This window comes from Labrus bergylta, chromosome 19 (assembly GCF_963930695.1).
Source record: "Labrus bergylta chromosome 19, fLabBer1.1, whole genome shotgun sequence".
Classification (NCBI taxonomy): Eukaryota; Metazoa; Chordata; class Actinopteri; order Labriformes; family Labridae; genus Labrus; species Labrus bergylta.
In genome coordinates, this window is record NC_089213.1 from 1,570,462 (window position 1) to 1,586,810 (window position 16,349).

Sequence of the window (16,349 nt, forward strand, 5' to 3'; positions counted from 1 at the left end):
CTGCAAAATTCTGTCATTAAAAGTTCAAAGTAAGTAAATGAACTCGGACTCATAGTTTAATAAAAGGAAATTAACGTTGACAAACCTGATTCAAGGACACCAGAACCTGTGGAGCCGAGTTCTGCATGGCAACAGATGACATCACAGCTCCTGTTACTACAGTGTGTTTAAAATATCTTATTTTATGATGCATTGTCAGCCTGGGCGTAATTTAAGGCTGTTAATGAATCATCCATAAAATACAGAAGAGTCATATGCACCCAAACTGTGTTTATTTTTTATTTAAATAAGTACATAAGCGTGATAAAGTAACACTCACAGACTGTAAATATTACGCTAACGCCCTCTCAAAGGAAATCAAAATCTCACCTCAGGTTCAGGGCTGATTTGAGCCAGTTGAAAAGTCAGTAAATTATATCTGCTCCATCATGTATTTCTGTGCTCTACATTTCAACACCTCGATTTCTGGATTTACCTTTTACTTAAATTGTTTTGACACTTTTATTTTTTCTGTACTTTATAGTTGTGATAAAACAATGATAGATTCATGGAAACTGTTATTCTATGTATGTAAACACATCAACTACAAGTCAAAATATTGAATTGGCCTGGTTTGTTTAAACTGAGAGATTTAGTTTTTGTTTCGTACTGCCTCTCTCTCATGGCTCGGGTTCCCGACAGTTTATACCATAAAGCAACAAAATGGATCAGCTCAGCTTTATAATCAGTACATGAAGAAAAGTGTTTGGGTTAGTTCAAAATGAAAGCTTCTGCAATCGTACACCAATCAAAGTGCAGGGATCAGAGTAAAACTTCTTTCTTTTCCAAATGATTCCTCCTAGTGATGAACACATCATTCTGGTGATTAAGAGCTTACAGGAAATCTAAAAACACTGATCAGGGCCACACCAATAAATCTAACTGATGAACTCAGCCATCACATATGTGAAAAGGAACAGCCCAAACAAAGCATTCAAAAAATGCACCTAAATGTTGTCAACACGGGGAGTAGTTGGCAAACACACACACATCACTTATTTATTCACTGGATATGATGCACTATGGCTCCCAAAAATATACTTATTTATTAGCTATGCGCATTAAAGAACACGTTTCTTCATCAGGTGCTGTACAAATCATGGAGTCCCACTCGTGGGCTGGACTTCAAAGTAAAGCAAATGAGATTGAGCAGGTGAGTAAAAGTAGTTGGTAACCTGACATGTAGTTGAGCATGCTGCAGCAAACAAAGGGAGTGAGCGTGGCGTGCTGCAGACAGGTGAGACCTGATAGGTTGAAGGCAGAAAAAAGACTGAAAGAGGAAATGAGATCTTCAATAATAAACGACAGAGCAGTAGTTTGAGAAACTGTTTTTATTCAGAGCTTTGTGTTGTGATGTCTGGTAAGCACAAATGACTTCACTGAACCACACGTTTGGAGAGCAACAGTACTGACATGCACAGCACCAAGAAAACATCACATAAAGAAATGAACTAAAGAGAGATCAGAACAGTCTGAACCTGTGAAGTTCAGGTTGATATGTAAGGAAAGAAATGCTCTGGCTGACATTTCATTGATACAGAATCAGACAAAGTAGAGTCTAAATCAGATTTCATTTAGGAACAAAAGGCATCGTTTGTGAATGTGCAGACTGCTGATGTTGCTCTTTGTTAAAGGGGTCAAACTCAGAACATTCCCTTCTTGTAGCGATGGATCAACTCTGACACGTCCTCCTTACACACCTTTATCCAGCCGTCCTCCTGCATGTGGTACACTACACAAACACACAGATACACACAGTTAGAACACATATTGACATAAATGCAGCAGATCTCAAACTTTTCTGTTATATGACATTTCTTTTTGGGGGTCTTGAGCTGCATGTGTGAACGCTAACAGCTGAATTTTTCACTTCAGTTTTACCTGAAATTTTTCCTCTCAACCCCCTAGTAAAATTTTAATGTGAAGTCCCGATGAGCAGATGTGAGAACGCAGTAGGAAATATTCAGGAAAATTCCCTGCAAGTGACCGGGAGGGGTTGGTGATATTTATCCTGCAACTGGTGCATGACCATAGACTGTCTGAACAAAACCAGTGCAATCTCTGAGCACGTAATGAAACCGCTTCACTTTGTTTTATGATTTGATCTTTTTTTTTTTAGATTTATTTCTTGGAATTTTGTGCCTTTATTGGAGAGATAGGACAGTGGATAGAGCCTGAAATCATAGAGAGAGAGAGAGAGAGAGAGAGAGAGAGAGAGAGAGAGAGGGGGGAATGGCATGCAGGAAGAGAGCCACAGGTCAGATTTAAACCTGCAGCCTGCATGGAGGACTATGGCCTCCACACACTAACCACTGCACCACCAGCGCTCCCTGCATTGATCTTTTTATGTCATGCCTTGCCTCCAGAGACCTTGTCCTGTGTGATAACATGAATGAGCAGGATTTATCCTCTGGGAACAATGAAAGGACGTACAGAATGTCATGGCGCTTAACTAAATTGTAGACAAAAAACTAATGAAATCTGATGTCTGGTGAACAGTTTGGGCCTGAAACGTCACACGGTGATGAACTTCATTAAATGTGATTTGGAGCAGCTTCTGGAGAGCAGACTCTGTCTTTATGTTTTTTATTATATTTCTGTCCAACACTCGGTATTTAACAATCTGCAACAGGATATACGTCCATGTTTAACCTCAAACACAGTGAAGGAGCATTCCCAGGCGTACTCACTGTTGACCACCCCTCCAGAGTAAGCATCCCTGTGTGTAGCGTGAACGATGCCCCGACGGCCCAGCTCATACGCCTCCTCCACCGTCATGTCTTCTCGGTAACCGCTGTCCACCACGCCGTAGGCGAAAGAGCTGCCACAGCCGGTAGAGAACATTCGTCCAGACAGACGCGTACCATTATCGTCCACGTAGTACAGACCAGGACCCTGAATAAAACACATCATAATGTGATATACACAGCACACTTTCTGATGATACAAACACAGTTCATCACATAAAGCTGTAACGATAGTGCTCCATCACAGTGGATGTCTGCACTTTACATCTTTTTGTTTTACATTATTCTATACCTGATATTTATCTTGTACTTTAAAGAATGAATTTTGCCAAACAATCTGGCTCTTGGTTTCAAAACCTTTTTCCACCTCTTACCCGTCATGTTGATACTAGATTTTCAATGTATGGGGGTTGGAGAGGCTGGGAGAACAGTCTGTCATTTTGGCATATTTTTCTTACCCAATACTGTTCTTGTTTGTATGTTTTTTTAAGGTAATTTTTGGTCTTTGTATGCCTCCATCCTAGAGACAGGACAGTGGACCGAGCCAAATATCTGGGAGAAAGAGAGTAGGGAACGACATGCGGGAAAGGAGCCACAGGTGGGACCCAAACCAGGGCCGCCCTCCGGGGGACCATGTCTCCGCAAGTGAGTTTAAATAAGAGGTGCTAAAATAAAATAAATAGAATCATAATTTTTTTTTTTATGTTTCACACATACAAACACACGTCCACCACAGCTTACCTCTTTATCCCATCCACAGATCATGCTTCCCATAGAGAGACCCATGCCTCTGTAACCCAGCATCATGTTAGACAGCAGCTTGGAGGCTGCAGCCACAGAGATCCTGTGGTTGTTTCTCAGTCTGTACAGCCTGGAGGAAATCATAGCACAACAAGGAGAGCAATTATTTCATATATCAATCAATCAACTAATAATTCAGTCTACAAATTGTCATGGCAGCGAAAACAGAGAAACAAATCCCTCATCATAGTCGTCCAAGAGAAATAAGAACACAGATGGATTGCATTTTATTTAATGAAAGTCTTCTATGCATGTTTTCTGTTATTCAGTTCAGCTATAAGGTGTGCAAAAATAAAAAGAAAGTTTCTTACAGGAGCTTTAAATGACAGAAAGTACTGAGACACAGTGGGACCAGTATTCACCTGCACTCTTTGGCCAGGAGTCTCTCCCAGTACTGGCAGTCTGCAGCGCTGCCCGACATGGTGCCCAGCAGGTAGGGGTTGATCTCTATGACCTTGTTGACATCGTTGGATGCTGCAGAGCCGCAACAGGTTTAGAAAAGGAGACATTCAGTGACCAAGATTACAGGATAAGAATGTGAACACAAAGTACCTCAGAGTGGAGGCACCATGATTTAATAAACATTTAAAGCACCAGACAAACATGGTGAGCAAGAGAGAGGACGAGACAGAGGCATGCTGGTGTGTGTATAAAGAGAGGAGAGGTGTGTGTTTGTGGAGTGGAGTATGGTGAGCAGATTTTAGGTTTTGTTTTGAGGAAGCACAAAATGAAGTTGGCCTGGATAATAAAGTGAGATAAGCATTGTGTTATACATTCTTTCAAACATTTGGCACATGTAGGAAATCATAATATTTATATCTCCAGCTGCAACAAACATTAAACCTTAAGGCTTTTTATTTCAGGTTAAAGTCAGTTTTTTTTAGGGGGGGCATCTTTTGTTTTATTAGTCACAAATTTAAATCTAAGCCTGTGTAGTTAAGGGCACAAAGCTGGAGATGGGGTGCAGACAGAGGGCCCCACTTTCACCCGGGGCAGCCCTGGACATGAAACACATTTTCCTTTTTTTAAATTCTTTTCCAGTCATGTGTATTTACCTAAGTAACGGCCAGCTGAGGCTCTGGAGTCCACAGCGACGATGACTCCATGTCTGAACTTGAAGGCCAAGGTGGTGGTACCGTGGTTCAGTTCTATACACACCCCTCCCTCACGGTTGCAGGACTTGAGAAACCCTGAGGGCTACAACGAAACCAAAGAAGGGACTCGTTTTGAAAGAGAACACGAGAGCAGAATATCTATCATAAGATCATATTCTTAGACAACAACTCGTCGTAGTTAGGTTTAGTGCTTATGAAATGTAATAAGAAGCTAAACGCACCAAACACTGAAAACCACAGACGCGTAAAACAGCATCACCCACTGCGCGTGACGCTTCATCAATGTAGCAGGTTTACCGGAAAACAATCACGGGATTCATCTCTTACCATAACTAACTGACTGATACTCACATCTACACCCAAAGGAACCGCAAACTCCTGAGTTTTAGCCCCGAAGTTGTAGTGGTTGGTTCTGTCGACGAGATGCGTCTGTCCTCCAGGAAGAATCTGTCTCCTGAGCTCAGAATGAGGCTTAAAACCACTTACATCGAACAGAGCCATCGTGCATCACAGCTTATAAACTTTATATTGAAGTGTATTCTGGATTTTAGAGGTTAGTTTGTGTAATGTGACGAAGGTGAGCGACGGACAGTCACGGATTATTTCCTCGTTCGTAACAAAGAATTCGAAAGTGAAAGGGTTTTAAAAGTAGTTCACTGTAGTTCAGTCCTCGTGATTACTGTTCAACAGTCAGTGCAAACAAAACGCACGAATGACTTTTGACAAAACTTGTTTTGCACTGAAAATACTTTATATTTTTGAAATTAGAAACAATAGAACTCAAAACTCCGCATTAATCTGCTTCATTAAAAAAAACAAAATAGACCAATTGGATGGCTTTATGGTTATGTCGTCATCAGTCTCTATAATGAAGTGCAACAGACAGGTTTCAGTTGCATCAGCCTCACCTCACCTGAGTTTGAATCTAAGTTTAAACAATCAATTAAACGCAAACAGTGAAACATTTTAATGAGAGTTTCATGGAGGAATCATCCGTTGAACTCTCCGTTTGTTCCAAATAAACATTCATGTAAAGTTTGTGCCAACTATGTATTTTATTTTTTTGTAAAGTCATGTTATAAGTTTCATTGTATACATTACATTTGAGCTCTTGTCTGCAGGGTTTGTACATTAACACATTTTTCAATTAAGTAAAAAAACAAACCAGTAATGTTTGGATAATCCAGCAGAGGTCATTTATATTTAGAACTTGCACATTTCATATCATAAAATGTAACTCTGTCTAATGCAGTTCAGTCAGTGAAATGTTAAAGATGAACCTTTATGAACACATAACATCCTGGAAACCTTATTTAGTGTCTTTGTCTTGTCTTTGGTGCAGGGAAAAGACTGAGTCTATGAAGAGTCACACATTATGAGGGCGCCTGTGACTTAGTGGTAAGTTGGAGCGCCCCATGTGCAGAGGCTGTGGAACTGGAAGTGGGCAGTCCCGGTTTGAATCCGGACTGTAGCTCCTTTTCCTGCATGTCATTCCCCACTATCTCTCTGTGATTTCCGCCTCTATCCACTGTCCTGTCTCTACAATAAAGGCATAAACAGACCTGATATAAATCTAAAAAGAGAGTTACACGTCATTAAAAGAATTGAAGAAAAGGGGTTTGCCAGATTTTGTTTAACAGGTTTTTATTATCAATCAAGAATTGTGAAAACATGTCATAATCTTCTCATACAGCAGTCTCCCGGCTTACTGTTACTGTACTCCACATCACAGTTAAACAGAATTAGAGTCTAAGCCTTGATGATAAAATGTCTGAGATGTATTACTATTTGTACTGAATATAGTGAAAACCCTGTCATAAAATGAAGACTGGTCCTTTGCAGCTAAATGTTAAGATGAGATTGTTGAGTCACTTTGCGTCAGGCTGTGTCCATCTGCTGCACCGTCTCCTGCACCACCTCCAGCTTCAGGGGAACTACCTTCTCTGTTAGGACCGGTGTTGTTCCAGGGCGGTATTTGTATTTCATTTTCCTGTTAGATAGACAAAAACACAGTTATACAAAAACAGAAACAATCAAACCCAAAAAAATGGCACCACTTTGAAATTCTATCTCGACTCTGTCCAGATATCTTAAAAAAGGTCTCACTCATTCTGGCCTACCTGTTGTCTCTGTACTCTGACTCCCGATAGGGTCGGATGTAGTCCACTCCTTCTTTGGTGATCACACAGATGTCGATGTTGTTGCCTGACCCGAGGTCACTCATGATTCCAGCGTGGATGGCAACACGCACGAGCTCCTTCGCCTTCTCCAGCTTAGAGCGATGACAAAAAATCAGAGAAACAATGAAAAGATGGAGAAGTAGAAAACATTCTGGCTTTTTATCAAACAGGGATGGGCAACTTAGGCTACCATGAGGGCCACATATCATTGTATTGTCACTGCCAAATTGTTAGAATGAAAGAATACTCTCGATCAGACCATCAAAGAGTCTTAAAATGTAACGAAAGGAGCTAAAATAGCTTTCATCAGAATGTATTATATCAACATTAATATTTTTAAACTCAAGTGAAGATAGTAATGCTTACTTTAAAATAAACTCAAGTGAAGATAGTAATGCTTACTTTAAAAGTTACATAAAGCTGAGTGTAAGCTGCTTTTTAATGCAATGAAGAGTATTTACCAGTTATTAAAGTATAGTTCACTCACATTTATATCTTTTTAATGTGTTTTTAGTAATGCTTCATAAAAGAGTTTTACTGAAACACTTAAAGCCTTTTTCAAATTTCTCACAAGAACAACACATATATCAGTAATCAAAGATTATTGTAGAGATATCTCTACTTTTCATAAATGCATTTGGAGTGCATGCTTAAGAGTTTTTTATTAGTAACTCCAGTTGAAATCCTTCATTGCAGATTTTGTCATGTCTGTTTACAGATTATTGATATTTAAAATTTGCAAACAGGCCGCATTAAGAAAGGAGAGAGGCCGCATGTGGCCCCTGGACCTCAAGTTGCCCACCCTTGATCTAGCGGCTTCTTTGGCCTACAGTCTCACTACTCTGCAGGTTCTGAATTAAAAATGCCCAAAGTAAGCCATGATAGTTAAAGTAAGTTACAGTCACAACACTTATGTATCAAAAGTTGTCCAGGTGGCATACCTCCAGGTCGGGTCTGAACCCGTCCTCTAGAATCCCAAGAGCCGCCAGATCTCCAGATCCTGCAGTGATAAAAGACAGACTGTCAGTCATTGATGTCATCTCAGTGATGTCACCCATCACTATTTATTTATTATTATTCTTCTATGTAAATATTTTTTTCTAACCTGTTGCTCTTTGTGTTTTATTCTTTTTCTTCTTCCACAGCTGTGCATTGACAATTAACTATTCTTTTTCTACCTGTTGGTTTCTGAAGCTCAACGTTAGCGGTCGCCATATTGGAAATGCTGTCTCAAACTAGCCATCAGTTAACCTAGTAACAGACAGAGGTGGAGTTGAGACAGACTTTAAGCCTCCTGACAAACAGCTACAAGGCACCTGCTTGCTGATATATCAGCCACTCCTCATTGTGCATAACTCTTGTCCTTCATAAAACCAAGACGGATGAGTTATATAAAAACATGTGTGCCAATAAAGACACGAGCTACTCAGTCCAAAATCTTTTTTTGAACCAGGCTGTAAAAATGTTTATTTCTGCAGTAAAATGAGCACTTTAATATGGGTGTGTGTGTGTGTGTGTGTGACTTCTGGTGTTTTAGAGAAAGCCTCAAGTGGACACTCGAGGAACTGCAGGTTTTTAACTCACGAGTGTGCCTCTTGATATAAGATAAAAGTCTTGACACATGATCATTTTTATTGGTAAGTTATGAGATGACTAAATCATTATGTCACTCAAATAAAAGAGAGCATGTCTTGATTTAATTTGGTATAACAGTTAAGAGAAAAGAGCTTGACAGAAAGTCGAGAATCCAAGAGAGGTACGTCAAAGAGTAATGTACACATAATTATTCACATACCCATTGTAAGGTAAGGCACCTTATTTACACTCCCATAAGGCCCCACTGAGTACAGGTGGTTCCCAGTGCAATCTACTCCTCCCAGTATAAGATTGGCCCCGATTTGACCGTGATACCTGAGGGCAGAGACATGAAATCACAGGATTAATAACAGTAAGAATTGAGCCTTTAAATCCTTCACACGCCAGTATATCCAGGTACATGTGTGGTTGAAACAAACCTGTAAAGCATATCCTGCAGTATGTTGACACCCATGACGACACGAGGGTTCCTCCCGCTGTTCAGAGAGAAGATGGCGAGGTTGGAGGAGAGCAGCTCCGTGGTCTTCTCTGTATCTGCTGCCGTACCCGCTCCACAACAACTATGGAGAGATCAAACTGTTGATGCACGTTTTCATTCTGCATTTTAAAGACTAAATTGGAGGTGTGATGTTTGTGGTTTTACCCTGATGAGTAGCATTGTGGTTTTATCCTAGAAGTATTTAAAGCTGTTGTTTTTTTCACAAACATTTGGAACAGTTTTTGGGACCTCCCTGTTCTGAGTGAGTTACCTTTTTGTTGTGTTTGTACCCGTTTATATGTGTGATGATGTTGATGCTGAAACAAATTAAAACAGAGTGCTAAAGAAGTTCTTGGGCTGTTGTGGTTATTTTGAGTTCTCCCACTATCACAGAAGAAAATATGACAAATTCAGATTTTAATGAGCAACGTGATGCGTTAGCTCTGCCTGCAGTTCTGTTATTAGTTACTCTACATGAGAGTAACTTGTTGCCTGCTGACAGAAGTTGTTATATTTCCATTTCCTTTGTCAAAACAAAAAAGAAAACTTTTAGCATCTGCCCTGTTTCTTCTTCTCTCCTACTTCTGGGCAGGTGGCCAAAGGTAAACCTACAGGTGTGTTAGTGTGCATGCATAGCTAGCTAATTCAACAAGCAAGATGGCGGAGAGGACAGAATTTAGAAATTTAGAAATATCCCCTTTATGTTGAATTTCTAGACGAGGAGGACAAAAACAACATCATGGTGAAATGTAAGTTCAAGAGCCTGTGCTTCACTGTTTCCATTGAGACAGCTGTCTCTGTGCACGTCTCTGTTAGGTTGTCGGCACAATAGAGAACAGTAAATGTTACACACTGTCTTTTATTCCTGTTCTTAGGCTGCAGCGTTACAGATTAAGGGCTGAAAATAAACACAATGAAGGTAGAGTCACAGTGGGCTATGTGCTGTCTGGACCATTTAACCGGCATGTGTAACGAGTCAAAGGGGTTTACATTTTTGGAAATGTACTTTTCTCTAATTAACAGGGTTTTAGATCAAACAGGGTGCGGACATATTTGATTTTTCTCTACTGGATAGATTGTAGTTTGGACAGGAAGCTACCATAGGACTGTTCACTTTCTCTCTTTAATTGTTCTCTGTAGTTTTTGTAATAAATCAAAGAAGCAGTTTACGGTTAAATGTGCACCAGGAAGAAAATGACGTGTCACCAGACATGGTGGCCTGATAACTGTGAGCATATCTTGAGTTAAATTTCTCACTGATGGCTTCAGTGTGCCTGAGACTTACTATATATTTGGAGCGATGTAATGGATCTTGGCGCACTGCTTGTCAGCCACAACTTCGCTGGATGTCGCTCTGGTGTCTGCTCCCAGCACCACCCCATCCTGCACCAACACACAAGAGTCAGGTTTACCTCTCAGATTATATTCATCTGCTGGACATGTACATGTAATTATATGAATCTCAGACCGTTAACAGTTTTTCATATGTTATATGATGAATACATGAAATGATGCGTTCAATTATTACACTTACACATCATCCATGTTGGATTGATGCTTCATAAAACAAACAAAATGACTGCACCACTGTTTCTCTGATGCCATTAACCACAACTGTAGACATTTTACATGACTGCTTTTCAGAGCAATCTGAGCCATGTGTTGAACAGATATAAGCAGTGGTGTAGTGGTGCCGTGGTGCCGCTCCATCCTGTTGTACAGAGTGACATCCTTTAGAATATTTAGTTAGTGTGTATGAGCCGATAAGAGACAGAGGAGGTAAAGTCATCCCTTCACCATCCTAGGAAAAGAAATAGTAAGCAATCATTGGTGTGAATCAGAGGGGATTTAGAAGTTTGTATATCCTATGGAGACTGAAAAATAAGAGTGTACCTGTCTATACTCTGCATTACACCACTGGCTATAAGGTTAAGCATGAAATGAACTGCCAGGCTTTCTAACATACATCATGACTCGGTGTAAACATTGATATCATGAATGCCCGGGATAAAACTATTTTTTCTGGCAATGCAGATATAAATCCAAACTTTATCTGCTGTGTTATCTGATCAAACTTTTGAAATGTATAGCAATATAATGCTTTATGTGTTTGAACGACTGATATAATTAAAAAAGTAATGACTATAATTCAGTTTATAGTGTATAAACTAAGATATAGAAAATCCCAGTTTGGTCTGTGTGTTTGTTCAGTTCAGACTTGCCTTGAACACCACTCCTGCTATCGTTGTGCCTGTTTTCAAAGGTTTAGGAGTCTGTCCACCTCCAAAAAGACCCTCTAATGCAGAATTCCTACAGAGAGAGGGGAGGTAACGGAGGAGAGGGGATTACACATCATTTTATGTCTTGGAGAAATATACATGAGCACATCCTTACTATTGTTTAATGGATTCAACTTAAAAACAATAAGGAAAAAGTTACTTTCACTTTTGATCTCTTTGTAAACTCAACGTTAACAGAAGCTTTGTTCGACCTGTCTGTGATTATTAATCATTTCTGCTGCTAAGAGAACACAAACAGAAGCTCATACCTCGCTGCGTTGTCGAAATTAAAGCCGGATGCAGGGGTTTCGAGGACATTTGATAGCGCCATACTGGACCTGTGTGTGTGAGCAGCTTCTCTGTGCGTCTGGGTGCGCCTGAGGTCGCTGTTCTTCGCGTCACCTCTCCCTTTTCTCTTTCGATTTTGCAGTGAAAATGGAGAAACACTACACGGACTCGCAAGTCAAAGGAGTCAGCACAGGGGTGAGTAAATCAGTACTATTAAACTATGAACTGAATCCAACGCTTTTTACGCGTTAAACGATCGATCAAGGTTCCTGGGAAAACAGGTGATGCTTCACCTGAACCGTCACGTTACCACAAAGGGAAATGACATTGTCTGGACACCTCACGTGCTTTCTTGTCAGTGAGTTGTTTGTCTGTTGGCTCTGAATGACTTTATTCGTCTCATATCGACATAAAGTGACTGGCTATCCGTTTGTATCAATGTCAATATCACTCCTAAGATCATCGCTACATAGAACTCTATATCCCAGAATTCATTGCTGGTTTCAGCCAGCATGAATGAACATGAGGCCATGAGAAATAAGTATACATGTGTTTCTTTATGTTTTTGTTTTTGTCTGAATAGAGCTCTGTAATATTTGGATGCTGGTGAAATAAACATAACAGTCTCTCCACCCCCTCCCCTCCCCCCACACAGACCACCATCCTGGCTGCCACCTTCGATGGAGGGGTCGTGATTGGGTCAGACTCCAGGGCCTCCATGGGAGGGTGAGGATGCTGTGACAGCTCACTGAATTTTGGTTGTTTTTTCACAGATGTAATCAGAGACACTTGAACATTCATGGTTAAAGTAAACTCCACAGATATAATACGATATACACAATCACAACCGTCGAAATGTGAACAAATAGTTCAAAATGTAAAGTTTGCATATGTAAGTTTTGTGAACGTTTTCACAATGCACCTTCCAGAATAGAACCTGTGATTTTAGAAATAAGGTATCATTCAATACCGTGGTTTTTTGTTTTTGTTTTTTAAGATGTATTTTTGGGCTTTTTGTGTCTTTAATGGAGAGATAGGACAGTGGATAGAGTCAGAAATCAGGGAGAGAGAGAGAGAGCGGGGAATGACATGCAGGAAGGGAGCCACAGGCCAGACTTGAACCCAGGCCGCCTGCTTGGTACATGGGGCGCGCGCATTAACCACTGCGCCACCAGCGCCCCTCAATACTGTGTTTTAAGCAATATTGCACCATCATAATATACAGGTCCAGTAAAAGTATAGTTTTTTTTTAATTCAAACTCCCTCCAGTTTTCATGCAGACTATTTTTCTTTGAAGTTTAGTGATGTACATAAATGTGTTAAGTGCAGTATTTACATACACATTTATTCTACCTGTACTATACTTTAACTAACGAGGACCACACCATCAGCAGGATGCAATGTGACAGTTACTCATTGATTTTATAAGAAATCTGATTCTCAATTAGGTGAGGTTAAACTTCTTGCTGCCATAGATTTGGGGAAGCTTATTAGGGTACCAACTGTAACCCCCTCAGGGCCCCACGTATAGGAGGACAGATAGAAATGGAGGGTAAAGGGGGGGGAGGGGTGCGAAATGTGAGAAATAAAAGGGTTGAGAGGGTTGTGTTTTAATTCATGTGAACTTTGGAGAGGTGTGTTTGAGTTGTTGTCCTGCTCCTGAAACTATGTAGCATCACTAAATATTCCCATTTCATGGTGTGGTTTGATAAATTGAGATTACAATACACAACATATAATGTAATATAATAACAAATTAAATTACTCTGCATTAAAAATAGAAAATGTAAACTTGTTCTAGCTTCACTTGGATCAGTAAAATGAGACTTACACATTGATACATCAAGATTAATTATACGATGTCACATTTTCACACTCAGTGGGGCCGTTAATCTGCATCGGGTATTTTTACACTTTAATGCATATCATTGGATTTGATGTAAGGACTCTTTAATATATTTTACTCTTCTTTTAAGTGTGATACTGAAGGATCTCCATAGTTCATCCACCTGTGTTTATAGCTTTAACTGTTTTCAATAATTAAATTCAATCTCTGATACTCTCATCTCATCTTTAATGTCAGTGTTGTCTTTAGGTTTTTCCTCATTGTTTCTTTGCTTAACCTTTCTTTGTCTCTTTCTTTAGGGAATATGTTTCATCAAAGACCATCAACAAGGTGATCCAGGTTCATGAGCAGATCTTCTGCTGCATGGCCGGCTCTCTCGCTGATGCACAGGCCGTCATCAAGGCTGCAAAGTTTCATCTGTCCTTCCACAGGTGACACACATATGAATACATTAGTGTATCTTATACAGGTATGCACACAGAAAACACGTTTACCTCACATTTCATATATAGATAATGTTGGACTAAACCCACATTGAGTTGCATTCCTTCATGAGTTCTTGTCAAGAGCAGAGTTTTACACGTACAGTAAACACAAATGTTACACAGATTTCTACTCTATACATCTTAATTGGAGAATCAAATACAACCCATGATTAAATCAGTTTATTCTTCTTTTTTTAAGATTTATTTTGGGGCTGTTTATGTCTTAATTACAGAGATAGGACAGTAAGGAATGACATGTAGCAAACAAGCCACTGGTTGAATTCGCTTTCTGCTTTGAGGTCTGAAGCCTCTGTACATGGGGAACACAAACTAACCACTAAAGGCCACTGGCGCCCCGGTCCCTTCTACTTTTAAAAGCATACACTGTAAACTTGAATCTCCCTTTTCTCTCTTGGTCTCCCTCTCATCCCTAGTGTCCAGATGGAGACCCCTCCTCTTGTGATATCAGCGGCATCAGTGCTGAAAGAACTGTGTTACAAAAACAAAGATGAGCTTCAGGCCGGCTTCATCACCGCAGGCTGGGACAAGAAGAAAGGTGCACAGGTATGTAGAGGCTGTGAGGACAGTCGAACAGAGAAGCAGTGATGAAACCTGTATGTGTTCAGTCCACCTTTCTGCATAAAGCTCCATCACAGATGTTCTCCATCCTTCTCCAGGTGTACGTCGTGTCTCTTGGTGGGATGTTGGTCAGGCAGCCGGTTACTATCGGTGGCTCAGGCAGCACATACATCTACGGCTACGTTGACGCCAAATACAGACCAGACATGAGCAGAGAGGAATGTCTACAGTTTGCCACTAATGGTACTTTTGTAAAACTTTACTTCTGAATCCAAACTTGAGTGAGATTGTACATAATTATCAGGAAGTAATAGGAGCATTGTTCATTGGAAATCTGTAGAAAAGCATGCTGGATTAGGCTGATAACAGTAACCAGTGAACATTTGTAACTCATGGCTAATACCTATAAAATAATTATCAGATGTATCATCTCACATTTTTATATTTTATAATGTTTATTAAAAGTTATTCATGCACAGCAGGATCACATGTCATTGTATGCACAGGAATCATTTACCTGCTGTAGATCACCTTCGATGTCTTGATTCCAAAGTATGCACACGAGAGCTCTGAGTGGGAGGGTGAAGGAAAACGAGATCAGTTGATTAAAGTTTTTTTTGCTCGTTTCTTGGCGACTTATCTGCTTCCATAATCTAAGTCAAACATTAACAACATCACAAAGAGCGCTTCAAACCTTTTTAGGTAATTTACCTATGACCTAAAGCAATATACATAATCACATGGAATGGAATATATTAACAATATATTTACAAAATGTGCAGTGTTAAACAGTGGAGATAATGCACAGAGTATTGCACATTAGGCTCACTGAAGACGATGCCATTTCTATGTTACTACATTATTGCACACATGTTTTTTTTAAAAATTGTTGACAGGTTTAGAATCAGATTGCACAGTTGAAAATAAACATCATACAATGTTTACGTTTACAACTTTAGAGGGTGAAATAAGTCCAAGGCTAGACTGTAAATGTTTGCTTGGTTTATAAAGGGTAGACATTAAATAACAGTTGAGCTTGTACATTTTGGATTTTTCTCAGTTAACATTTTCTCATTTGTCCTCAGTTTATATCACTGAAAAAACAATTGTTTGCACACAGATGAAACTCAATTGAATTAAAGTTTGTCTCTGTAGTTGTAGATATGATCTGTGTTAGAGGTTTAAAAAATTGCCTAACTGTGCTCGTGCCTTTTTTCCTCCTCTTCTTCATCCCTCCTCCCCCGTGCTCTCAGCTCTTGCTCTGGCCATGGGCAGAGACAACGTCAGTGGAGGCGTGGCTAACCTGGTGGTGATCACGGAAACAGGGGTGGAGCATGTGGTGGTACCTGGTGACAAGCTGCCCAGGTTCCATGATGAATGACACCTTGTATATCAAATCAAATGTATTTTTGCATTATGAAGTAATTGCATTCAACGTTGCATACAGTGTTTTTAATAGTTTTGCTGTGAAAACACATGACAAAAAATGTAGTTGCATAACAACTGGAAACTTTTTAATGAGAAACCTGTGGTCTAAAAAAACGTTTGAGTCTGTGATATTATGGTAACATGCAGGTTTGTTGAATAAATTTAAAGAATCAGAATCATTCCTTAATTTAAAATAATTTCTAGATAAACAGCTCCCCCTTTAAGAGTCCAAATCACTTGTTTTGTAAAGTTTTTTTTCATTCATACAAATTTGTGAAAATAAAAATCAATATAAACCAAAACCTGTATGTTTTTTCTTCTTGTCTCTCTCTGTTGTTTGTGCTTCAACACATCTTTAATGAGTCAGGAGTCTTTTAAATCTCATCTTGTTGCTGTTGCCTCATAGCCTTCATCATTTTAAGTAATACCAGTGCATATATTGATTGTAGTAAATATTATCCCTTCACAACGTCTTAAGCACACTGAGT

General features: G+C 39.7%; 4 protein-coding genes across 4 annotated transcripts in view; 1 reads left to right on the forward strand and 3 right to left on the reverse strand.

Annotated features, from left to right (window-relative positions):
* The window catches only part of LOC109978039 (major histocompatibility complex class I-related gene protein-like), a 172,058-nt gene that overhangs the window by 41,242 nt on the left and 114,467 nt on the right, over nucleotides 1-16,349 (reverse strand). The window lies entirely within an intron of this gene.
* Nucleotides 1,353-5,342, reverse strand: psmb8a (proteasome 20S subunit beta 8A). Its single transcript, XM_020658372.3, has 6 exons — nucleotides 5,054-5,342; nucleotides 4,643-4,784; nucleotides 3,950-4,061; nucleotides 3,528-3,657; nucleotides 2,730-2,934; nucleotides 1,353-1,771 (listed from the first exon to the last, which is right to left on the reverse strand). Exons 1-6 carry the CDS (start codon nucleotides 5,201-5,203, stop codon nucleotides 1,683-1,685), a joined length of 828 nt encoding a protein of 275 aa, XP_020514028.1. The 5' UTR covers nucleotides 5,204-5,342; the 3' UTR covers nucleotides 1,353-1,682.
* On the reverse strand, nucleotides 6,330-11,642 carry psmb13a (proteasome 20S subunit beta 13a). The gene is made up of 8 exons (XM_020658371.2): nucleotides 11,505-11,642; nucleotides 11,179-11,266; nucleotides 10,242-10,339; nucleotides 8,898-9,038; nucleotides 8,678-8,793; nucleotides 7,824-7,882; nucleotides 6,823-6,974; nucleotides 6,330-6,692 (listed from the first exon to the last, which is right to left on the reverse strand). Exons 1-8 carry the CDS (start codon nucleotides 11,564-11,566, stop codon nucleotides 6,581-6,583), a joined length of 828 nt encoding a protein of 275 aa, XP_020514027.2. The 5' UTR covers nucleotides 11,567-11,642; the 3' UTR covers nucleotides 6,330-6,580.
* Nucleotides 11,579-16,163, forward strand: psmb12 (proteasome 20S subunit beta 12). Its single transcript, XM_020658374.3, has 6 exons — nucleotides 11,579-11,718; nucleotides 12,179-12,249; nucleotides 13,669-13,800; nucleotides 14,289-14,418; nucleotides 14,532-14,676; nucleotides 15,687-16,163. Exons 1-6 carry the CDS (start codon nucleotides 11,671-11,673, stop codon nucleotides 15,812-15,814), a joined length of 654 nt encoding a protein of 217 aa, XP_020514030.1. The 5' UTR covers nucleotides 11,579-11,670; the 3' UTR covers nucleotides 15,815-16,163.